The 21,889-nt window shown below is 60.0% G+C and overlaps 2 protein-coding genes and 1 long non-coding RNA gene across 7 annotated transcripts; all 3 read left to right on the top strand.

The window, feature by feature from the left end:
• Window positions 1-71: 71 nt before the first annotated feature.
• On the top strand, window positions 72-425 carry LOC128084342 (uncharacterized). The gene is made up of 2 exons (XR_008208479.1): window positions 72-198; window positions 270-425. It is a non-coding gene; the product is annotated as an uncharacterized LOC128084342 (long non-coding RNA).
• Window positions 426-3,002: 2,577 nt separating this feature from the next.
• Window positions 3,003-12,986, top strand: LOC128084339 (involucrin-like). Of its 5 annotated transcripts, none has more exons than XM_052690293.1 (8): window positions 3,003-4,422; window positions 4,584-4,640; window positions 4,850-4,906; window positions 5,043-5,102; window positions 11,560-11,624; window positions 11,848-11,923; window positions 12,096-12,142; window positions 12,327-12,986. In XM_052690293.1, the coding sequence occupies exons 1-8, from the start codon at window positions 4,351-4,353 to the stop codon at window positions 12,526-12,528; spliced, it is 636 nt and encodes a 211-aa protein (XP_052546253.1). In that variant the 5' UTR covers window positions 3,003-4,350; the 3' UTR covers window positions 12,529-12,986. The 5 variants fall into 5 exon arrangements, with proteins under 5 accessions (XP_052546253.1, XP_052546251.1, XP_052546252.1 ...); XM_052690291.1 differs by lacking the exon at window positions 11,560-11,624 and adding an exon at window positions 5,202-5,266; XM_052690292.1 differs by lacking the exons at window positions 11,560-11,624; window positions 11,848-11,923 and adding exons at window positions 5,202-5,266; window positions 5,490-5,565.
• A 2,510-nt stretch (window positions 12,987-15,496) lies between these two features.
• On the top strand, window positions 15,497-19,344 carry LOC128084341 (involucrin-like). Its single transcript, XM_052690294.1, has 8 exons — window positions 15,497-17,138; window positions 17,300-17,356; window positions 17,566-17,622; window positions 17,759-17,818; window positions 17,918-17,982; window positions 18,206-18,281; window positions 18,454-18,500; window positions 18,685-19,344. Exons 1-8 carry the CDS (start codon window positions 17,067-17,069, stop codon window positions 18,884-18,886), a joined length of 636 nt encoding a protein of 211 aa, XP_052546254.1. The 5' UTR covers window positions 15,497-17,066; the 3' UTR covers window positions 18,887-19,344.
• Window positions 19,345-21,889: the final 2,545 nt, after the last annotated feature.

Here is a 21,889-nt window from a genome sequence, read left to right as displayed (position 1 = left end):
GTGGACGCAGAGATCGCCCAGACCTTCCACGTGCAGGTATGGCCAGTGCGTGCGGCAGGCTGCTTGGAGGGAAACCGTCCTCCTGCGGGTGTGGAGGGACGACTGCTGGCGGGAGGGAGGAGGGCAGCTGCCTTCCCCCATCAGCAGCGCCGTTCTGGCGTCCCACGGCAGCCCAGAGAACGGAGCAGAGCAAGTCAGGTTTCTGCGGCTGGCAAAGGGAGCCGTGCGGATGTGCCGCGGCGCTTCCCGCTTTGTATCTACAGGAGGAGCCCCGCAAAGCCCTCGGCCGTGTCAGATTGGAGGCGCGGAGCAACTGAGGAAACGCAGAACGCACCTGCGTGTGCCGAGTGGAAATTCACGGCAATTCGCAAAAGACAGCAGAGATTTTTAGTAGTAATAATAAGAACAAAAGGTTGATGACTTTCTGCCCGCGCCGAGGGCGGTTACTGGAGCGGCGCGTTGGGCCCGGGCGAGGGAGGAGCTGCGGGGCCGACTGGAGCGAGATGCGCGGGGCCGTGTGACGTCATCACCCTGCGCCGCGAGGACGAGCGGGCCGTGCGGAAGTGGTGCCGGGCAGCCCCGGGCTCCGAGCGCCCGCTTCAACTTCTACAAGTGGGTGTTCGGGGGGACACCGGGGCGGGGGCCGCTTTGCGTTGGCCTCGTGGGGCCTCTGTGGTGCTCAGGGCCTCTGCTCAGTGTGGGGAGGTGCGCTGTGTTCGTCCACATCCCCAATCCAGGGTACATCGCTGCCTCGTTCCCCTCCACGGTTTTGCTATAAACTCCCCCAGTCCCTCTTTCTGACTCCCAGGGTCACGCTCTTCCCTCGATTCCCCCCCAACACTGACCTTTAGAGCTCCCCCACCCCCCAATTCCAGTTCCCCGCCATTCCTTTTTGACACCACCCCCCAGTTCTCCATTTTTACCCCCAGGGTCCCTTCCCCACCCTCACCTCATCCCTCCCCTCCTTATTCCCCTATTCTGATCCTCTCCCCCCCTCCCAATACTCCCTCAGTTCCTCTTGCCTCAGATCAGATGTCCACAACATAGACACCTCCCTGTGAGGTACCTCACTACTGCTAATTAGGGAGCCACTAATGCTCACATGTGGAGATTAAGGATAGGAAGGAGCTGTTCAGATGCAAATATCTGGTGAAATGTAGGTTGTTACTCCCAGACTGTGGAAGGACATTCCTTTGTCCAACAACACCTGCACTGTCAGTAGATACCCACATCTAGGACAACTGAAACTGTCCCTGCTGTGCATAACGAGGGCAGCCTATAAAGGGATTTAGCTGAACAAATGGAGTCGTGTGCCACAGGAGCATGACTAAGCTTATTTCTTTCCCTTCTGCTTCATCACCTGTATTTTCTAGATCTTCCTTGACTGCAGTGGCTGTTGTGTCATGGACATTCCTGCGTGTCCTCAGCTGTTATCAGCAAGCTTGTCCCAGCTTTTGTGTCTTCTTGTAGGACTTTATTGGATACAGCTAGTGATAGATGGAGATAAAACGAGGGATTCCTTTGCAAACTGTATCCTTAAGTGTCCAGAAGTGAATGAGCCTACGACTCATGTGCAGTACACCATGGAAAAGATTCTCTCATTTTGGTCACTTGAGCTATTATAGAATAACATCATTAACTGTTGCGTGGTCTTGATCAGGCTGCTTACCAACTGCTTGATCAAGGAGAGCAGGCAGAAGTCTTTTGTCAGCAATCTGAGGTGTCTGCAGATCAACGAGCAGCTGCCCATGGGAGCTGCAATTGCCCCTGGCATTCTCTGGCTGAGCAGAACAACAGGCCACGGAGTTCAGCCAACTTCTTCACACAGCTGCTGGGGGAAACACAGGTGATGCTCAGCTGGGTCTCACACTGGCCAACAGGGAGCTGGTCAGGGCTGTGATAGTCAGGGCAGCTTTGGCTGCTTTCACCTGACATGGACCTGATACTTGCAGAGGAGTGTGAAGGCTCCAGCTGATAGAGTTTCTTTACAAGTAAAAGAGTAGACAGGGATGGTGTGGGCCTACTGTTGTGTTAATGTGTTAGCAGAGAGGGCTGATGTACCTCATGGCTTCTTTGCCTCTGTCTTCACCAGCAATGCTTTCCTGGCTTTCATGCCTAAAGGCAGGATTCCAGAGCACAACTACCAAATGGTGGGAGAACTCCTCAATAGCAGCCCTGCCAAGAAGGTCTTGGGCTTCCCTGGTAGACAAAAAGCTTTACCTGTGTCAGTGTGTGCTGGTAGCCCAGAAAGCCAACAGTATTCTGGATTGCAACAAAAGAGCGGTGGGCAGCAGGGCAAGGGAGGCGATCGTCTTTCTCTACTCTGCCTTCATGAGACCCCAACTAAAGTATTGTGAATCCTTTTGTGGTGTCCTGGCCCATCTCGTGGCTTGGAAGATCATGGTGATCTTACTTCTGTCTCGTCAGCTGATGGCAGGTCACAGGAACGCTGGCGGGTTGGGTAGTAGGTGGTTGCTGAGATGATGGATCTGTGCTGAATGAGGCATCTGGAGGTGGGGGCTCTGGGGCCAGGCCGCTCCGCTCCGGGGCCGAGCCAGGTTTTCATTTCTTTATGTACTGCTGTGTTGCTGCAGCTGCCCGTCTGTATTGTTATTGCTTTTTTTGTTCGTGAATATTAAAACGTGTTATCTCTGTGTTGGTTGTCATCCTGCTCTCTTTTCTGTGTTTTGCAGGTCAGCTCGTGCTAGAAGTTGGCGGTGTCATTGTATCAATGAAGGTCAGTTCAGGAGTAGCTGCTGATGGAAGGAATTAAGTCCACGTTAATGAACTGAAGCATCTCCTGGTAAGGTGTCAGAGCCGGCAGTAACCATGACTGTTGTGAAAAGCAGAGGGCTGGCTCATCCAAGTGCTTCCTGATTGATGTGTGACAGCATCTGCCTTCTCCAACTGAACAATAAGAAAGCAGGATATGCTGAATCATTACAGCTCACGGCTGTAATGGCTTACGGCTCCCACTGATGTTACGTCATGCTGAGACAAAAAGCAAGGAAAGGGTGTGCTGTGCATGGCCAGCTCATCGCACCTGCACCGCTCCCCTGCTCCAAGGAGGAGCAGCTCAGCGAGCTTGGCCTGGGCCACTGAAGGGAACACAGCAACATCTGGAGCAACCCCTCCATTCCCGCCCCCTCCGCACGCCTCGCCACTTTCCTGCTTTTCATGCCAGGGTGGGGCGGAGTGGCTTTCAGCTGAGTCCGGTCACGGCGCCGGCGGAACCGCCGTCCCCAGCACTGGGCCGTGTGGGCGACTGGCGGTGGTGCTGGGATGGATGGACTGCTCTGCACTGCAGAAGGAAAGCAGCAGCCCATCCTACTCCGTTTAGACTGCAATAAAGGAAATATCTCACCGTAGCTCTACGAGCCAGTTGAGTCAAAAGAAGCTCAGCACCTCAGCTTCCTGGAGCGTGGCATCTCATTTAAAATCATGGGGTTTGAAAGCTGAACAGTGTCTAGTCCAACAAGCTTATTCTCTTAGGCCGTGGTGAGGCTGAGGAAACCAACTCAGGAATGGGACACGGCATGTGTTGCGTCAAGCAGGCGATGCCTTTATTACAGCCGGGTGCGTGGGATCGCTCCACCAACACGCACAGCCAGAGAAGCAGGGACTGCAGATTTATAGGCGTAGCATGTACGTATCCATCACATTCCAAGGACATGGGCAGAAATTCCAAGAAATAATTCACATCTCTGGTGGTCATGAGATGAAGGCTAACAGTCATCCTCGCTGTCAATTTCCAACCTTTTAAGGGGGCCTGCCCAAACCGGCTCCCACTGATGTTACGTCATGCTGAGGCATCCGTTTTGCCATCTTATCTTCAACAAGAGGACGTCAATTCTAAGCCGATTCCAGAAATCCCATCAGAGGGAGCAGATGTTCCGGCAGACAGAACAAACTGTGATCTTCAAGGACCCTTGCGGCACAAACCGTTCTATAGTTCAATGATCACCAAGAAACATCCCAACCCATGCCATCCTGTGCCTCTCTGATCTTCCAGGACCCTTCCAACACAAACCAATCTACGGTTCTTTGATCATCAAGGAACTCCCAACGCTGGCCATCCCAACCAAGCCATCCTGTGGTTCTTAATGATCTTCCAGGACCCTTCCAACACAAACCATCCTATGGTTCTATGACCTTCCAGGACTTTCCCAACGCATCCATGCTGTGGTTCTTAATGATCTCCAAGGACCCTCCTGTGCTGGTGATGTCACAATGCCGTGCTGAGCTCACAGAGGCCCCGGGGCGGGGCAGGGGCAGTGGGTCAGCGCTCACCCTGCCGGCCCCATTCTGCGGGTGTGCAGGTCTGCGAGCAGCTGTGCGAGCGGTGCAGCCATGCGGGCCCAGTTTGCCAGCGGAAATTTAACAGCGCTGCAGCGCGTGAAGCTGCTGCAGGAGCTGATGGAGGTGAGCTCTGGGTGGGCGGGCACAGAAGGGCCGGCGGGCCGAGCTGCCGGCTGGAGGGCGCCCTGCCTGTGGCGCGGCAGCAGAGGGCCGGGCACCTCCGGCGGGATGCAGAGCTGCCGGCAGCGCCTCGGTGCCAGCGCCGCTCCTCTCTCCTCCCACAGGCTCATGAGAGGGCTGTGGAGAACCACAGAGCTGAAGCCAAGGAACTCCTGATGAAGGTGAGCGGATGCAGCGACACGGGCCGGTGTGGGTGTGCGGGCTCAGCAGTGCTGCCGTGGGGCGTGGGGTGGGAGAAGTCCCCCCGTGCGGGGCTGCAGCTGCAGCCCTGCGGGCGCCAGTCGCCCCGATGGAGGAGGTGGGAGGGGACGGCGGCACGGAGCTCCGTGGGAGCGCCGGTGCCCTGATGGCCTCTCCTCCTTGCCCGCAGGAGTGCCGGAAAGTGCAGGACGAAAGAGAGGCTGCTAGGCGAGAGCAGCTGGAGCAGGTAGGGTGGAGCGGGGGCTCGTCCTCAGAGCTCGGCGTCCTCACGGCTCTGGCTGTGAGGAGGACGTCGGTCCCGGTCCCTTGGGTCCATGGGTCCCAGCACAGCCATCCCACATGGCCCAGCTGTTGTCTTGCAGGAGAAGCAGCTCATCGCCCAGCTGGAAAAGCAGCTGCAGGCCGAGAGCGAGGAGATTGAGGTAGTGTGGAGGGGCGAGGGGATCGGGGCTGCCCGCCCCCAGGCTGGGGACCTGGAGGAGGGCTGCAGCGGGCACGGCGCTCACGCTTTTGTCTGCCAGGTGCTGCGCCAGGAGAAACGGCGCCTGCAAGAGGAGCTGGAGGAGCTGGAGGTGGAGAGTGCCTGGTGAGTGGGACTGGGCCCTGCAGCCCACGCCTGCACCCCGGGGTCTCTGCAGCACTAAGGGCAGCAATGGGGCTGCAGCGCTGCTGGGCTTGGGGCTCGGGTTCCGTTCGGCACGTGGCGGGACGGAGCAGCCCCATCCCAGCCCTGGGGTGGGCGCACACTGCTGGGCAGTCCCCGCGGTGACAGAGGCCGGCAGCCTCCGACCAAGCCTTGTGCCCTACAGGCAGCAGCATCAGGTGGAGTTGGAGGCAGCCCCCGTGCCTGGGGCTGTGCTGCCGGAGCTGGTGGAGGCACAGCTGGTAAGGGGCAGAGCCCACCGCACCCTCACCCCACCCACAAGGGTCTCCCCGGGGACGGGGCTCCCTGCAGCACCGGGGCTGTGCTGCTGCGCTGCCGGCTCCCGCTGTCCCGCACGAGCCCCGGCTGTGCAGCAGGGCCTGACCACCGTCCCTGCCCCGTGTTCACCTACAGGAGAAGGAGGAGCGGGCGAGGAGACGAGGGCTCGCCTTCTGGATGCAGTGAGTGTCCCCTCGTTGCCCCGTGCCCAGCCGCCAGCAGCCGGGCTCCCGGCGGGGGGCTGATGGCCTGGACCCCCACTGCAGCCGGCGGGGCTCCCAAACGGCCCCTTCGGCACTGTGTGGGGCTGTGCTGCCGTGGGGGGGGACGCCTCATTCCCGGCCCCCTTTCTCTTTTGCCCCGCAGGACGATCTGCCTCATCCTGGTCTGCCTCCAGCTGCTCCTCGTTGTTGTGCTGGGCTCTGCAGTGCTGTACGCCCAGCACTTCGACCTGGAGCTCTTCTATCGGCTCCTGCCTCGAGTGCTGCCCCGGGCAACGTACGCTTCCCTGGCGTACTTTGCGAGCAGCACCCTGCGTGTGGTCTGTGATGGGCTGCTGCCCATCTGACCGCCGGGCTCGGTAGCCCCTCCCAGCTCGGGGCTGCGCGGTGGGGCGCGGGGAGAGGGCTCTGTCCCCATGGAAGGGGCCTCTCCTGTGCTCCTGCCCCCCGGGGCGCACAGGCACAGCTGTGGGGCAGTGCTGACAGGCGGCTGAGTGCCACCCCTTTGGACTTCTCAGTGAGTTTCTACTGTCGTCGTGAGCCGTCGTCGGCTGAACACCACCTCCGACGACGACCCAGCACACTGGAGGTCCGCACCTGACACCAAGACGTGGCTGGATCTACGAGCGCTTTGCTGCCTGTCCCTCTTTCCCCATTTTCTGCCTTTTTGTCATCTGGTATTCTTTGGCTCTTTGTCACAGCCATTGCCTACAGTTATTCATTGCAATCAGCCCATTGGCCAATGTTACCACCAATTGGCTGTTGCTGGCTGTTAAGAAAGCTCTCAATAAATGGTCATCTATTATTCCTCTGAGTTTGGATGACTCCAGTGCGGTAGCGGCCCTTTGCTGACCAGGGGAGGCACGACTCAGGAGACGGAAAGAGATTCCGCCCTTCAAAAGGCACCGAGTGGGACGAGACGTAGATGGGAAGAGAAACGGGATGAGCAGCGCCCCTCTGCACACAGACGTCTGCTGCTGTGTCTGCACAGATCTCTTCTGCCCAGTGGAGTTTGTCCACGAAGGCTGCAGCAAAGAAAAAGTGTCTCTGCTGGGGAGCTCTGGAGAGGCATACAGATGGAAGACAGGAGAAATGAAAACCAAAAGCAGAAGCCCCAGGTCAAATGGTGCCAAACAGCATAACCCCAGGAACAACAGGCTGAACCCCTTCAGCAAAAGCCTGAAGCCAAGGCCCAAAGATTTCACCCTTTTAACAAGAAGTTGCACCCCAGTGCCAAATGCTGCACCCCTTTCACCAAACCCTGCGTTAGCAGGACTGGTGGCTGTGGCTTTAGACCCCTGCCAACATTTATGGGCGGAGCAGCTTCAGGGAAGGGGACGCCGGGCGGTCAGGGGAAGGCGGTGCGGGGGCACCGCCGCCCGCCCCGTCCGTCCCCCGTCGGAACCGAGCCGTCCTCCGTCGTTGCGGCGGGGCGCCGCCGGGCTGCGAGAAGCGGCGGCTGACCGCGAGCGGCGGGACCCGGCCGGTGTCCGGGAGCGGCTCCTGGCTGAGCCGGGCAGCCCCGGAAGAGAGGGAGCGACCGCACGGATCGAGACGCGTTCGAGCCCGGCACGGAGTCCGCAAGAGCCTTCGGCTCTCGCCGGCTCCAATCGTCGGCAGCGCTGTGCTGAGCTGCTGCCCCGCAGCCGCAGTCCCCAAGTGCCGGTTTCCGTCTGTGTGTCCCCGTGCGGAGCTCCCGGAGCCGCGTGAAGCCGACGTGGAGCCGCTTCGTGTTGGCCCCGAGGAGGGAAGCCGTGAGGGGGGGATGATTGTTCGGGTGGGAGATGGTTGGGAATGCGGTCATTTCTCTGTTTATTGCTCTGTACGTTCAATGATTAAATGTTTAGCGTTCGTTTTTCAGCACTTCTGTCTGCAGTCCATTCTGCAGCTCTAAAGACCCGCCCGTCCCCGTGCCCACCGCCGGGTAAGGACGAGGCGGCACAAACCGCCGTCATAGGACTGCAACCACCAGCCCCGTTCCTTCCCCCCAGATCCCTGCCCCTCATCAACGCCGCGTGGGAAATGGTTGGGGTGGGATTCTGGGAGAGCTGGGGCAGCTCAGCCTGCGCAAGAGGAGGCTCGGGGGGATCCCGGGCACGGCCATCGGTCCCTGCAGGGAGCTGCGGAGAGGACGGAGCCGGGCTGCACCCGGCGGTGCCCAGCAGCGGGACCGGAGGCTCACGCTGCAGCACAGCAGGTTTCCCTGCATGTCACCGCTGAGCTCTGGTCAGCGCCGCTGGATGTTTTTGCCAGTGAGCACAATGCGGGAGATGAGAGCATCCTTGTGAAATCCACCGGGCATCCTAAGGCACGAGGTGCTGCTGGCATCCTGAGGTTTTCAAGGGGCAGCAGGGGGAACCGGAGGGCTCAGGGCAGTAGCTGGGGGCTCCTGAAGGGACCGCGAGGTGGCAGCAGGACCCCCAACAGCGGAGACGTCGGCTCCCCAGAGCCCCGTGTATGGCTGTGAGAAGGGTGGAGGGTGTAAGAAACGTAGAATGTGCACAGGGCTTATGATTGCCATGACTCAGGCTTGACATATTCATATATCCCTTTCCCTGTTTCCCTTTTTCCCTCTCCCTTTTTCCTCTCCCTTTTTCCTCTCCCTTTTTCTCTCCCTTTCCCTCCACAAGAGAAGACGGCTGTACTCTGAGGGCAGGCGGAGGTAGGACAAGGGTCAGGAGCAAGGGCAGAACGGTTTCTTTGTTGCTCAGTGGAAGGAAGGGCTGTGCTCAGCGCAGGCGGATTTGCCCTGGTGTTTCTTACAAGGACTGAGGGTGGGATGAGAGGTGCCCTGCAGTGGGCGTGCTTGCCAGTAGGCAAAGGAGACATGCAAATGATGCCAGTCAGTCTCTGCGCTGTATTGGGGAGCCAGCCTGGGAGCAGAGCGACGTGAGAGCCCCACTGCCTTCTGCCTGTGAGCTGAACGGAAGGATTCCTGGGCTGAGATGGATCTCCATCTCTGCAGCTCCTGACCTCTTGGATTTGGTGATCTGGTGCAGGGAAGCTTTTGGCCATGATTTATCATCGCCGTAGCTAACCTGCCTGGGAAAAGTTGACGTTAGATCTTGCATCCAAGCTTTGAACACAGCTTTGACTTGCCAGTGCTTCCCGTTGTCTCCACTTGTCTGGTGCCTCCCTGAAAAGTATGCCTGGTCTGGAAATCTGTTCTTATGTCCTAGCTTTTGTGCAGTAAAGGAGCTATTGAAACGTTGCTTCTTGCAGCAGTTCAGTGTTTCAGGGGAGAGAAAAACATGGCTGGCAGAGGCTGGATTTCTGCAGTTAGTGAAGCTGAGCTGAGCTCTCAACTGGCTCTTACACTGGGAACGTGAGCAAAGCCTGCAGGCACAGGGGATTAGCTTTTCCCTGCAGGCTGAGCACGTCAGAGGCAGGTCATCGCTGGGAGAGCTCGTGCTTTACAGCATCAGGCTGTACAAAGTAATTCTAAAAGCAAGCTTGCCAGTTCTTTTTGAGCTGAGTGGTTGTTGAGCAAGGAAAGATTGGAGATGCTGTTCACTCGCGGAAGGCGGAGAGGCAAAAAGCAAGGAAAGGGTGTGCTGTGCATGGCCAGCTCATCGCACCTGCACCGCTCCCCTGCTCCAAGGAGGAGCAGCTCAGCGAGCTTGGCCTGGGCCACTGAAGGGAACACAGCAACATCTGGAGCAACCCCTCCATTCCCGCCCCCTCCGCACGCCTCGCCACTTTCCTGCTTTTCATGCCAGGGTGGGGCGGAGTGGCTTTCAGCTGAGTCCGGTCACGGCGCCGGCGGAACCGCCGTCCCCAGCACTGGGCCGTGTGGGCGACTGGCGGTGGTGCTGGGATGGATGGACTGCTCTGCACTGCAGAAGGAAAGCAGCAGCCCATCCTACTCCGTTTAGACTGCAATAAAGGAAATATCTCACCGTAGCTCTACGAGCCAGTTGAGTCAAAAGAAGCTCAGCACCTCAGCTTCCTGGAGCGTGGCATCTCATTTAAAATCATGGGGTTTGAAAGCTGAACAGTGTCTAGTCCAACAAGCTTATTCTCTTAGGCCGTGGTGAGGCTGAGGAAACCAACTCAGGAATGGGACACGGCATGTGTTGCGTCAAGCAGGCGATGCCTTTATTACAGCCGGGTGCGTGGGATCGCTCCACCAACACGCACAGCCAGAGAAGCAGGGACTGCAGATTTATAGGCGTAGCATGTACGTATCCATCACATTCCAAGGACATGGGCAGAAATTCCAAGAAATAATTCACATCTCTGGTGGTCATGAGATGAAGGCTAACAGTCATCCTCGCTGTCAATTTCCAACCTTTTAAGGGGGCCTGCCCAAACCGGCTCCCACTGATGTTACGTCATGCTGAGGCATCCGTTTTGCCATCTTATCTTCAACAAGAGGACGTCAATTCTAAGCCGATTCCAGAAATCCCATCAGAGGGAGCAGATGTTCCGGCAGACAGAACAAACTGTGATCTTCAAGGACCCTTGCGGCACAAACCGTTCTATAGTTCAATGATCACCAAGAAACATCCCAACCCATGCCATCCTGTGCCTCTCTGATCTTCCAGGACCCTTCCAACACAAACCAATCTACGGTTCTTTGATCATCAAGGAACTCCCAACGCTGGCCATCCCAACCAAGCCATCCTGTGGTTCTTAATGATCTTCCAGGACCCTTCCAACACAAACCATCCTATGGTTCTATGACCTTCCAGGACTTTCCCAACGCATCCATGCTGTGGTTCTTAATGATCTCCAAGGACCCTCCTGTGCTGGTGATGTCACAATGCCGTGCTGAGCTCACAGAGGCCCCGGGGCGGGGCAGGGGCAGTGGGTCAGCGCTCACCCTGCCGGCCCCATTCTGCGGGTGTGCAGGTCTGCGAGCAGCTGTGCGAGCGGTGCAGCCATGCGGGCCCAGTTTGCCAGCGGAAATTTAACAGCGCTGCAGCGCGTGAAGCTGCTGCAGGAGCTGATGGAGGTGAGCTCTGGGTGGGCGGGCACAGAAGGGCCGGCGGGCCGAGCTGCCGGCTGGAGGGCGCCCTGCCTGTGGCGCGGCAGCAGAGGGCCGGGCACCTCCGGCGGGATGCAGAGCTGCCGGCAGCGCCTCGGTGCCAGCGCCGCTCCTCTCTCCTCCCACAGGCTCATGAGAGGGCTGTGGAGAACCACAGAGCTGAAGCCAAGGAACTCCTGATGAAGGTGAGCGGATGCAGCGACACGGGCCGGTGTGGGTGTGCGGGCTCAGCAGTGCTGCCGTGGGGCGTGGGGTGGGAGAAGTCCCCCCGTGCGGGGCTGCAGCTGCAGCCCTGCGGGCGCCAGTCGCCCCGATGGAGGAGGTGGGAGGGGACGGCGGCACGGAGCTCCGTGGGAGCGCCGGTGCCCTGATGGCCTCTCCTCCTTGCCCGCAGGAGTGCCGGAAAGTGCAGGACGAAAGAGAGGCTGCTAGGCGAGAGCAGCTGGAGCAGGTAGGGTGGAGCGGGGGCTCGTCCTCAGAGCTCGGCGTCCTCACGGCTCTGGCTGTGAGGAGGACGTCGGTCCCGGTCCCTTGGGTCCATGGGTCCCAGCACAGCCATCCCACATGGCCCAGCTGTTGTCTTGCAGGAGAAGCAGCTCATCGCCCAGCTGGAAAAGCAGCTGCAGGCCGAGAGCGAGGAGATTGAGGTAGTGTGGAGGGGCGAGGGGATCGGGGCTGCCCGCCCCCAGGCTGGGGACCTGGAGGAGGGCTGCAGCGGGCACGGCGCTCACGCTTTTGTCTGCCAGGTGCTGCGCCAGGAGAAACGGCGCCTGCAAGAGGAGCTGGAGGAGCTGGAGGTGGAGAGTGCCTGGTGAGTGGGACTGGGCCCTGCAGCCCACGCCTGCACCCCGGGGTCTCTGCAGCACTAAGGGCAGCAATGGGGCTGCAGCGCTGCTGGGCTTGGGGCTCGGGTTCCGTTCGGCACGTGGCGGGACGGAGCAGCCCCATCCCAGCCCTGGGGTGGGCGCACACTGCTGGGCAGTCCCCGCGGTGACAGAGGCCGGCAGCCTCCGACCAAGCCTTGTGCCCTACAGGCAGCAGCATCAGGTGGAGTTGGAGGCAGCCCCCGTGCCTGGGGCTGTGCTGCCGGAGCTGGTGGAGGCACAGCTGGTAAGGGGCAGAGCCCACCGCACCCTCACCCCACCCACAAGGGTCTCCCCGGGGACGGGGCTCCCTGCAGCACCGGGGCTGTGCTGCTGCGCTGCCGGCTCCCGCTGTCCCGCACGAGCCCCGGCTGTGCAGCAGGGCCTGACCACCGTCCCTGCCCCGTGTTCACCTACAGGAGAAGGAGGAGCGGGCGAGGAGACGAGGGCTCGCCTTCTGGATGCAGTGAGTGTCCCCTCGTTGCCCCGTGCCCAGCCGCCAGCAGCCGGGCTCCCGGCGGGGGGCTGATGGCCTGGACCCCCACTGCAGCCGGCGGGGCTCCCAAACGGCCCCTTCGGCACTGTGTGGGGCTGTGCTGCCGTGGGGGGGGACGCCTCATTCCCGGCCCCCTTTCTCTTTTGCCCCGCAGGACGATCTGCCTCATCCTGGTCTGCCTCCAGCTGCTCCTCGTTGTTGTGCTGGGCTCTGCAGTGCTGTACGCCCAGCACTTCGACCTGGAGCTCTTCTATCGGCTCCTGCCTCGAGTGCTGCCCCGGGCAACGTACGCTTCCCTGGCGTACTTTGCGAGCAGCACCCTGCGTGTGGTCTGTGATGGGCTGCTGCCCATCTGACCGCCGGGCTCGGTAGCCCCTCCCAGCTCGGGGCTGCGCGGTGGGGCGCGGGGAGAGGGCTCTGTCCCCATGGAAGGGGCCTCTCCTGTGCTCCTGCCCCCCGGGGCGCACAGGCACAGCTGTGGGGCAGTGCTGACAGGCGGCTGAGTGCCACCCCTTTGGACTTCTCAGTGAGTTTCTACTGTCGTCGTGAGCCGTCGTCGGCTGAACACCACCTCCGACGACGACCCAGCACACTGGAGGTCCGCACCTGACACCAAGACGTGGCTGGATCTACGAGCGCTTTGCTGCCTGTCCCTCTTTCCCCATTTTCTGCCTTTTTGTCATCTGGTATTCTTTGGCTCTTTGTCACAGCCATTGCCTACAGTTATTCATTGCAATCAGCCCATTGGCCAATGTTACCACCAATTGGCTGTTGCTGGCTGTTAAGAAAGCTCTCAATAAATGGTCATCTATTATTCCTCTGAGTTTGGATGACTCCAGTGCGGTAGCGGCCCTTTGCTGACCAGGGGAGGCACGACTCAGGAGACGGAAAGAGATTCCGCCCTTCAAAAGGCACCGAGTGGGACGAGACGTAGATGGGAAGAGAAACGGGATGAGCAGCGCCCCTCTGCACACAGACGTCTGCTGCTGTGTCTGCACAGATCTCTTCTGCCCAGTGGAGTTTGTCCACGAAGGCTGCAGCAAAGAAAAAGTGTCTCTGCTGGGGAGCTCTGGAGAGGCATACAGATGGAAGACAGGAGAAATGAAAACCAAAAGCAGAAGCCCCAGGTCAAATGGTGCCAAACAGCATAACCCCAGGAACAACAGGCTGAACCCCTTCAGCAAAAGCCTGAAGCCAAGGCCCAAAGATTTCACCCTTTTAACAAGAAGTTGCACCCCAGTGCCAAATGCTGCACCCCTTTCACCAAACCCTGCGTTAGCAGGACTGGTGGCTGTGGCTTTAGACCCCTGCCAACATTTATGGGCGGAGCAGCTTCAGGGAAGGGGACGCCGGGCGGTCAGGGGAAGGCGGTGCGGGGGCACCGCCGCCCGCCCCGTCCGTCCCCCGTCGGAACCGAGCCGTCCTCCGTCGTTGCGGCGGGGCGCCGCCGGGCTGCGAGAAGCGGCGGCTGACCGCGAGCGGCGGGACCCGGCCGGTGTCCGGGAGCGGCTCCTGGCTGAGCCGGGCAGCCCCGGAAGAGAGGGAGCGACCGCACGGATCGAGACGCGTTCGAGCCCGGCACGGAGTCCGCAAGAGCCTTCGGCTCTCGCCGGCTCCAATCGTCGGCAGCGCTGTGCTGAGCTGCTGCCCCGCAGCCGCAGTCCCCAAGTGCCGGTTTCCGTCTGTGTGTCCCCGTGCGGAGCTCCCGGAGCCGCGTGAAGCCGACGTGGAGCCGCTTCGTGTTGGCCCCGAGGAGGGAAGCCGTGAGGGGGGGATGATTGTTCGGGTGGGAGATGGTTGGGAATGCGGTCATTTCTCTGTTTATTGCTCTGTACGTTCAATGATTAAATGTTTAGCGTTCGTTTTTCAGCACTTCTGTCTGCAGTCCATTCTGCAGCTCTAAAGACCCGCCCGTCCCCGTGCCCACCGCCGGGTAAGGACGAGGCGGCACAAACCGCCGTCATAGGACTGCAACCACCAGCCCCGTTCCTTCCCCCCAGATCCCTGCCCCTCATCAACGCCGCGTGGGAAATGGTTGGGGTGGGATTCTGGGAGAGCTGGGGCAGCTCAGCCTGCGCAAGAGGAGGCTCGGGGGGATCCCGGGCACGGCCATCGGTCCCTGCAGGGAGCTGCGGAGAGGACGGAGCCGGGCTGCACCCGGCGGTGCCCAGCAGCGGGACCGGAGGCTCACGCTGCAGCACAGCAGGTTTCCCTGCATGTCACCGCTGAGCTCTGGTCAGCGCCGCTGGATGTTTTTGCCAGTGAGCACAATGCGGGAGATGAGAGCATCCTTGTGAAATCCACCGGGCATCCTAAGGCACGAGGTGCTGCTGGCATCCTGAGGTTTTCAAGGGGCAGCAGGGGGAACCGGAGGGCTCAGGGCAGTAGCTGGGGGCTCCTGAAGGGACCGCGAGGTGGCAGCAGGACCCCCAACAGCGGAGACGTCGGCTCCCCAGAGCCCCGTGTATGGCTGTGAGAAGGGTGGAGGGTGTAAGAAACGTAGAATGTGCACAGGGCTTATGATTGCCATGACTCAGGCTTGACATATTCATATATCCCTTTCCCTGTTTCCCTTTTTCCCTCTCCCTTTTTCCTCTCCCTTTTTCCTCTCCCTTTTTCTCTCCCTTTCCCTCCACAAGAGAAGACGGCTGTACTCTGAGGGCAGGCGGAGGTAGGACAAGGGTCAGGAGCAAGGGCAGAACGGTTTCTTTGTTGCTCAGTGGAAGGAAGGGCTGTGCTCAGCGCAGGCGGATTTGCCCTGGTGTTTCTTACAAGGACTGAGGGTGGGATGAGAGGTGCCCTGCAGTGGGCGTGCTTGCCAGTAGGCAAAGGAGACATGCAAATGATGCCAGTCAGTCTCTGCGCTGTATTGGGGAGCCAGCCTGGGAGCAGAGCGACGTGAGAGCCCCACTGCCTTCTGCCTGTGAGCTGAACGGAAGGATTCCTGGGCTGAGATGGATCTCCATCTCTGCAGCTCCTGACCTCTTGGATTTGGTGATCTGGTGCAGGGAAGCTTTTGGCCATGATTTATCATCGCCGTAGCTAACCTGCCTGGGAAAAGTTGACGTTAGATCTTGCATCCAAGCTTTGAACACAGCTTTGACTTGCCAGTGCTTCCCGTTGTCTCCACTTGTCTGGTGCCTCCCTGAAAAGTATGCCTGGTCTGGAAATCTGTTCTTATGTCCTAGCTTTTGTGCAGTAAAGGAGCTATTGAAACGTTGCTTCTTGCAGCAGTTCAGTGTTTCAGGGGAGAGAAAAACATGGCTGGCAGAGGCTGGATTTCTGCAGTTAGTGAAGCTGAGCTGAGCTCTCAACTGGCTCTTACACTGGGAACGTGAGCAAAGCCTGCAGGCACAGGGGATTAGCTTTTCCCTGCAGGCTGAGCACGTCAGAGGCAGGTCATCGCTGGGAGAGCTCGTGCTTTACAGCATCAGGCTGTACAAAGTAATTCTAAAAGCAAGCTTGCCAGTTCTTTTTGAGCTGAGTGGTTGTTGAGCAAGGAAAGATTGGAGATGCTGTTCACTCGCGGAAGGCGGAGAGGCAAAAAGCAAGGAAAGGGTGTGCTGTGCATGGCCAGCTCATCGCACCTGCACCGCTCCCCTGCTCCAAGGAGGAGCAGCTCAGCGAGCTTGGCCTGGGCCACTGAAGGGAACACAGCAACATCTGGAGCAACCCCTCCATTCCCGCCCCCTCCGCACGCCTCGCCACTTTCCTGCTTTTCATGCCAGGGTGGGGCGGAGTGGCTTTCAGCTGAGTCCGGTCACGGCGCCGGCGGAACCGCCGTCCCCAGCACTGGGCCGTGTGGGCGACTGGCGGTGGTGCTGGGATGGATGGACTGCTCTGCACTGCAGAAGGAAAGCAGCAGCCCATCCTACTCCGTTTAGACTGCAATAAAGGAAATATCTCACCGTAGCTCTACGAGCCAGTTGAGTCAAAAGAAGCTCAGCACCTCAGCTTCCTGGAGCGTGGCATCTCATTTAAAATCATGGGGTTTGAAAGCTGAACAGTGTCTAGTCCAACAAGCTTATTCTCTTAGGCCGTGGTGAGGCTGAGGAAACCAACTCAGGAATGGGACACGGCATGTGTTGCGTCAAGCAGGCGATGCCTTTATTACAGCCGGGTGCGTGGGATCGCTCCACCAACACGCACAGCCAGAGAAGCAGGGACTGCAGATTTATAGGCGTAGCATGTACGTATCCATCACATTCCAAGGACATGGGCAGAAATTCCAAGAAATAATTCACATCTCTGGTGGTCATGAGATGAAGGCTAACAGTCATCCTCGCTGTCAATTTCCAACCTTTTAAGGGGGCCTGCCCAAACCGGCTCCCACTGATGTTACGTCATGCTGAGGCATCCGTTTTGCCATCTTATCTTCAACAAGAGGACGTCAATTCTAAGCCGATTCCAGAAATCCCATCAGAGGGAGCAGATGTTCCGGCAGACAGAACAAACTGTGATCTTCAAGGACCCTTGCGGCACAAACCGTTCTATAGTTCAATGATCACCAAGAAACATCCCAACCCATGCCATCCTGTGCCTCTCTGATCTTCCAGGACCCTTCCAACACAAACCAATCTACGGTTCTTTGATCATCAAGGAACTCCCAACGCTGGCCATCCCAACCAAGCCATCCTGTGGTTCTTAATGATCTTCCAGGACCCTTCCAACACAAACCATCCTATGGTTCTATGACCTTCCAGGACTTTCCCAACGCATCCATGCTGTGGTTCTTAATGATCTCCAAGGACCCTCCTGTGCTGGTGATGTCACAATGCCGTGCTGAGCTCACAGAGGCCCCGGGGCGGGGCAGGGGCAGTGGGTCAGCGCTCACCCTGCCGGCCCCATTCTGCGGGTGTGCAGGTCTGCGAGCAGCTGTGCGAGCGGTGCAGCCATGCGGGCCCAGTTTGCCAGCGGAAATTTAACAGCGCTGCAGCGCGTGAAGCTGCTGCAGGAGCTGATGGAGGTGAGCTCTGGGTGGGCGGGCACAGAAGGGCCGGCGGGCCGAGCTGCCGGCTGGAGGGCGCCCTGCCTGTGGCGCGGCAGCAGAGGGCCGGGCACCTCCGGCGGGATGCAGAGCTGCCGGCAGCGCCTCGGTGCCAGCGCCGCTCCTCTCTCCTCCCACAGGCTCATGAGAGGGCTGTGGAGAACCACAGAGCTGAAGCCAAGGAACTCCTGATGAAGGTGAGCGGATGCAGCGACACGGGCCGGTGTGGGTGTGCGGGCTCAGCAGTGCTGCCGTGGGGCGTGGGGTGGGAGAAGTCCCCCCGTGCGGGGCTGCAGCTGCAGCCCTGCGGGCGCCAGTCGCCCCGATGGAGGAGGTGGGAGGGGACGGCGGCACGGAGCTCCGTGGGAGCGCCGGTGCCCTGATGGCCTCTCCTCCTTGCCCGCAGGAGTGCCGGAAAGTGCAGGACGAAAGAGAGGCTGCTAGGCGAGAGCAGCTGGAGCAGGTAGGGTGGAGCGGGGGCTCGTCCTCAGAGCTCGGCGTCCTCACGGCTCTGGCTGTGAGGAGGACGTCGGTCCCGGTCCCTTGGGTCCATGGGTCCCAGCACAGCCATCCCACATGGCCCAGCTGTTGTCTTGCAGGAGAAGCAGCTCATCGCCCAGCTGGAAAAGCAGCTGCAGGCCGAGAGCGAGGAGATTGAGGTAGTGTGGAGGGGCGAGGGGATCGGGGCTGCCCGCCCCCAGGCTGGGGACCTGGAGGAGGGCTGCAGCGGGCACGGCGCTCACGCTTTTGTCTGCCAGGTGCTGCGCCAGGAGAAACGGCGCCTGCAAGAGGAGCTGGAGGAGCTGGAGGTGGAGAGTGCCTGGTGAGTGGGACTGGGCCCTGCAGCCCACGCCTGCACCCCGGGGTCTCTGCAGCACTAAGGGCAGCAATGGGGCTGCAGCGCTGCTGGGCTTGGGGCTCGGGTTCCGTTCGGCACGTGGCGGGACGGAGCAGCCCCATCCCAGCCCTGGGGTGGGCGCACACTGCTGGGCAGTCCCCGCGGTGACAGAGGCCGGCAGCCTCCGACCAAGCCTTGTGCCCTACAGGCAGCAGCATCAGGTGGAGTTGGAGGCAGCCCCCGTGCCTGGGGCTGTGCTGCCGGAGCTGGTGGAGGCACAGCTGGTAAGGGGCAGAGCCCACCGCACCCTCACCCCACCCACAAGGGTCTCCCCGGGGACGGGGCTCCCTGCAGCACCGGGGCTGTGCTGCTGCGCTGCCGGCTCCCGCTGTCCCGCACGAGCCCCGGCTGTGCAGCAGGGCCTGACCACCGTCCCTGCCCCGTGTTCACCTACAGGAGAAGGAGGAGCGGGCGAGGAGACGAGGGCTCGCCTTCTGGATGCAGTGAGTGTCCCCTCGTTGCCCCGTGCCCAGCCGCCAGCAGCCGGGCTCCCGGCGGGGGGCTGATGGCCTGGACCCCCACTGCAGCCGGCGGGGCTCCCAAACGGCCCCTTCGGCACTGTGTGGGGCTGTGCTGCCGTGGGGGGGGACGCCTCATTCCCGGCCCCCTTTCTCTTTTGCCCCGCAGGACGATCTGCCTCATCCTGGTCTGCCTCCAGCTGCTCCTCGTTGTTGTGCTGGGCTCTGCAGTGCTGTACGCCCAGCACTTCGACCTGGAGCTCTTCTATCGGCTCCTGCCTCGAGTGCTGCCCCGGGCAACGTACGCTTCCCTGGCGTACTTTGCGAGCAGCACCCTGCGTGTGGTCTGTGATGGGCTGCTGCCCATCTGACCGCCGGGCTCGGTAGCCCCTCCCAGCTCGGGGCTGCGCGGTGGGGCGCGGGGAGAGGGCTCTGTCCCCATGGAAGGGGCCTCTCCTGTGCTCCTGCCCCCCGGGGCGCACAGGCACAGCTGTGGGGCAGTGCTGACAGGCGGCTGAGTGCCACCCCTTTGGACTTCTCAGTGAGTTTCTACTGTCGTCGTGAGCCGTCGTCGGCTGAACACCACCTCCGACGACGACCCAGCACACTGGAGGTCCGCACCTGACACCAAGACGTGGCTGGATCTACGAGCGCTTTGCTGCCTGTCCCTCTTTCCCCATTTTCTGCCTTTTTGTCATCTGGTATTCTTTGGCTCTTTGTCACAGCCATTGCCTACAGTTATTCATTGCAATCAGCCCATTGGCCAATGTTACCACCAATTGGCTGTTGCTGGCTGTTAAGAAAGCTCTCAATAAATGGTCATCTATTATTCCTCTGAGTTTGGATGACTCCAGTGCGGTAGCGGCCCTTTGCTGACCAGGGGAGGCACGACTCAGGAGACGGAAAGAGATTCCGCCCTTCAAAAGGCACCGAGTGGGACGAGACGTAGATGGGAAGAGAAACGGGATGAGCAGCGCCCCTCTGCACACAGACGTCTGCTGCTGTGTCTGCACAGATCTCTTCTGCCCAGTGGAGTTTGTCCACGAAGGCTGCAGCAAAGAAAAAGTGTCTCTGCTGGGGAGCTCTGGAGAGGCATACAGATGGAAGACAGGAGAAATGAAAACCAAAAGCAGAAGCCCCAGGTCAAATGGTGCCAAACAGCATAACCCCAGGAACAACAGGCTGAACCCCTTCAGCAAAAGCCTGAAGCCAAGGCCCAAAGATTTCACCCTTTTAACAAGAAGTTGCACCCCAGTGCCAAATGCTGCACCCCTTTCACCAAACCCTGCGTTAGCAGGACTGGTGGCTGTGGCTTTAGACCCCTGCCAACATTTATGGGCGGAGCAGCTTCAGGGAAGGGGACGCCGGGCGGTCAGGGGAAGGCGGTGCGGGGGCACCGCCGCCCGCCCCGTCCGTCCCCCGTCGGAACCGAGCCGTCCTCCGTCGTTGCGGCGGGGCGCCGCCGGGCTGCGAGAAGCGGCGGCTGACCGCGAGCGGCGGGACCCGGCCGGTGTCCGGGAGCGGCTCCTGGCTGAGCCGGGCAGCCCCGGAAGAGAGGGAGCGACCGCACGGATCGAGACGCGTTCGAGCCCGGCACGGAGTCCGCAAGAGCCTTCGGCTCTCGCCGGCTCCAATCGTCGGCAGCGCTGTGCTGAGCTGCTGCCCCGCAGCCGCAGTCCCCAAGTGCCGGTTTCCGTCTGTGTGTCCCCGTGCGGAGCTCCCGGAGCCGCGTGAAGCCGACGTGGAGCCGCTTCGTGTTGGCCCCGAGGAGGGAAGCCGTGAGGGGGGGATGATTGTTCGGGTGGGAGATGGTTGGGAATGCGGTCATTTCTCTGTTTATTGCTCTGTACGTTCAATGATTAAATGTTTAGCGTTCGTTTTTCAGCACTTCTGTCTGCAGTCCATTCTGCAGCTCTAAAGACCCGCCCGTCCCCGTGCCCACCGCCGGGTAAGGACGAGGCGGCACAAACCGCCGTCATAGGACTGCAACCACCAGCCCCGTTCCTTCCCCCCAGATCCCTGCCCCTCATCAACGCCGCGTGGGAAATGGTTGGGGTGGGATTCTGGGAGAGCTGGGGCAGCTCAGCCTGCGCAAGAGGAGGCTCGGGGGGATCCCGGGCACGGCCATCGGTCCCTGCAGGGAGCTGCGGAGAGGACGGAGCCGGGCTGCACCCGGCGGTGCCCAGCAGCGGGACCGGAGGCTCACGCTGCAGCACAGCAGGTTTCCCTGCATGTCACCGCTGAGCTCTGGTCAGCGCCGCTGGATGTTTTTGCCAGTGAGCACAATGCGGGAGATGAGAGCATCCTTGTGAAATCCACCGGGCATCCTAAGGCACGAGGTGCTGCTGGCATCCTGAGGTTTTCAAGGGGCAGCAGGGGGAACCGGAGGGCTCAGGGCAGTAGCTGGGGGCTCCTGAAGGGACCGCGAGGTGGCAGCAGGACCCCCAACAGCGGAGACGTCGGCTCCCCAGAGCCCCGTGTATGGCTGTGAGAAGGGTGGAGGGTGTAAGAAACGTAGAATGTGCACAGGGCTTATGATTGCCATGACTCAGGCTTGACATATTCATATATCCCTTTCCCTGTTTCCCTTTTTCCCTCTCCCTTTTTCCTCTCCCTTTTTCCTCTCCCTTTTTCTCTCCCTTTCCCTCCACAAGAGAAGACGGCTGTACTCTGAGGGCAGGCGGAGGTAGGACAAGGGTCAGGAGCAAGGGCAGAACGGTTTCTTTGTTGCTCAGTGGAAGGAAGGGCTGTGCTCAGCGCAGGCGGATTTGCCCTGGTGTTTCTTACAAGGACTGAGGGTGGGATGAGAGGTGCCCTGCAGTGGGCGTGCTTGCCAGTAGGCAAAGGAGACATGCAAATGATGCCAGTCAGTCTCTGCGCTGTATTGGGGAGCCAGCCTGGGAGCAGAGCGACGTGAGAGCCCCACTGCCTTCTGCCTGTGAGCTGAACGGAAGGATTCCTGGGCTGAGATGGATCTCCATCTCTGCAGCTCCTGACCTCTTGGATTTGGTGATCTGGTGCAGGGAAGCTTTTGGCCATGATTTATCATCGCCGTAGCTAACCTGCCTGGGAAAAGTTGACGTTAGATCTTGCATCCAAGCTTTGAACACAGCTTTGACTTGCCAGTGCTTCCCGTTGTCTCCACTTGTCTGGTGCCTCCCTGAAAAGTATGCCTGGTCTGGAAATCTGTTCTTATGTCCTAGCTTTTGTGCAGTAAAGGAGCTATTGAAACGTTGCTTCTTGCAGCAGTTCAGTGTTTCAGGGGAGAGAAAAACATGGCTGGCAGAGGCTGGATTTCTGCAGTTAGTGAAGCTGAGCTGAGCTCTCAACTGGCTCTTACACTGGGAACGTGAGCAAAGCCTGCAGGCACAGGG

This window comes from Tympanuchus pallidicinctus, unplaced genomic scaffold (assembly GCF_026119805.1).
Source record: "Tympanuchus pallidicinctus isolate F22 unplaced genomic scaffold, pur_lepc_1.0 scaffold26, whole genome shotgun sequence".
Taxonomy (NCBI): domain Eukaryota; kingdom Metazoa; phylum Chordata; class Aves; order Galliformes; family Phasianidae; genus Tympanuchus; species Tympanuchus pallidicinctus.
Note: the sequence above shows the minus strand (reverse complement) of the source record. Positions and strands in the feature narration are given on the sequence as shown.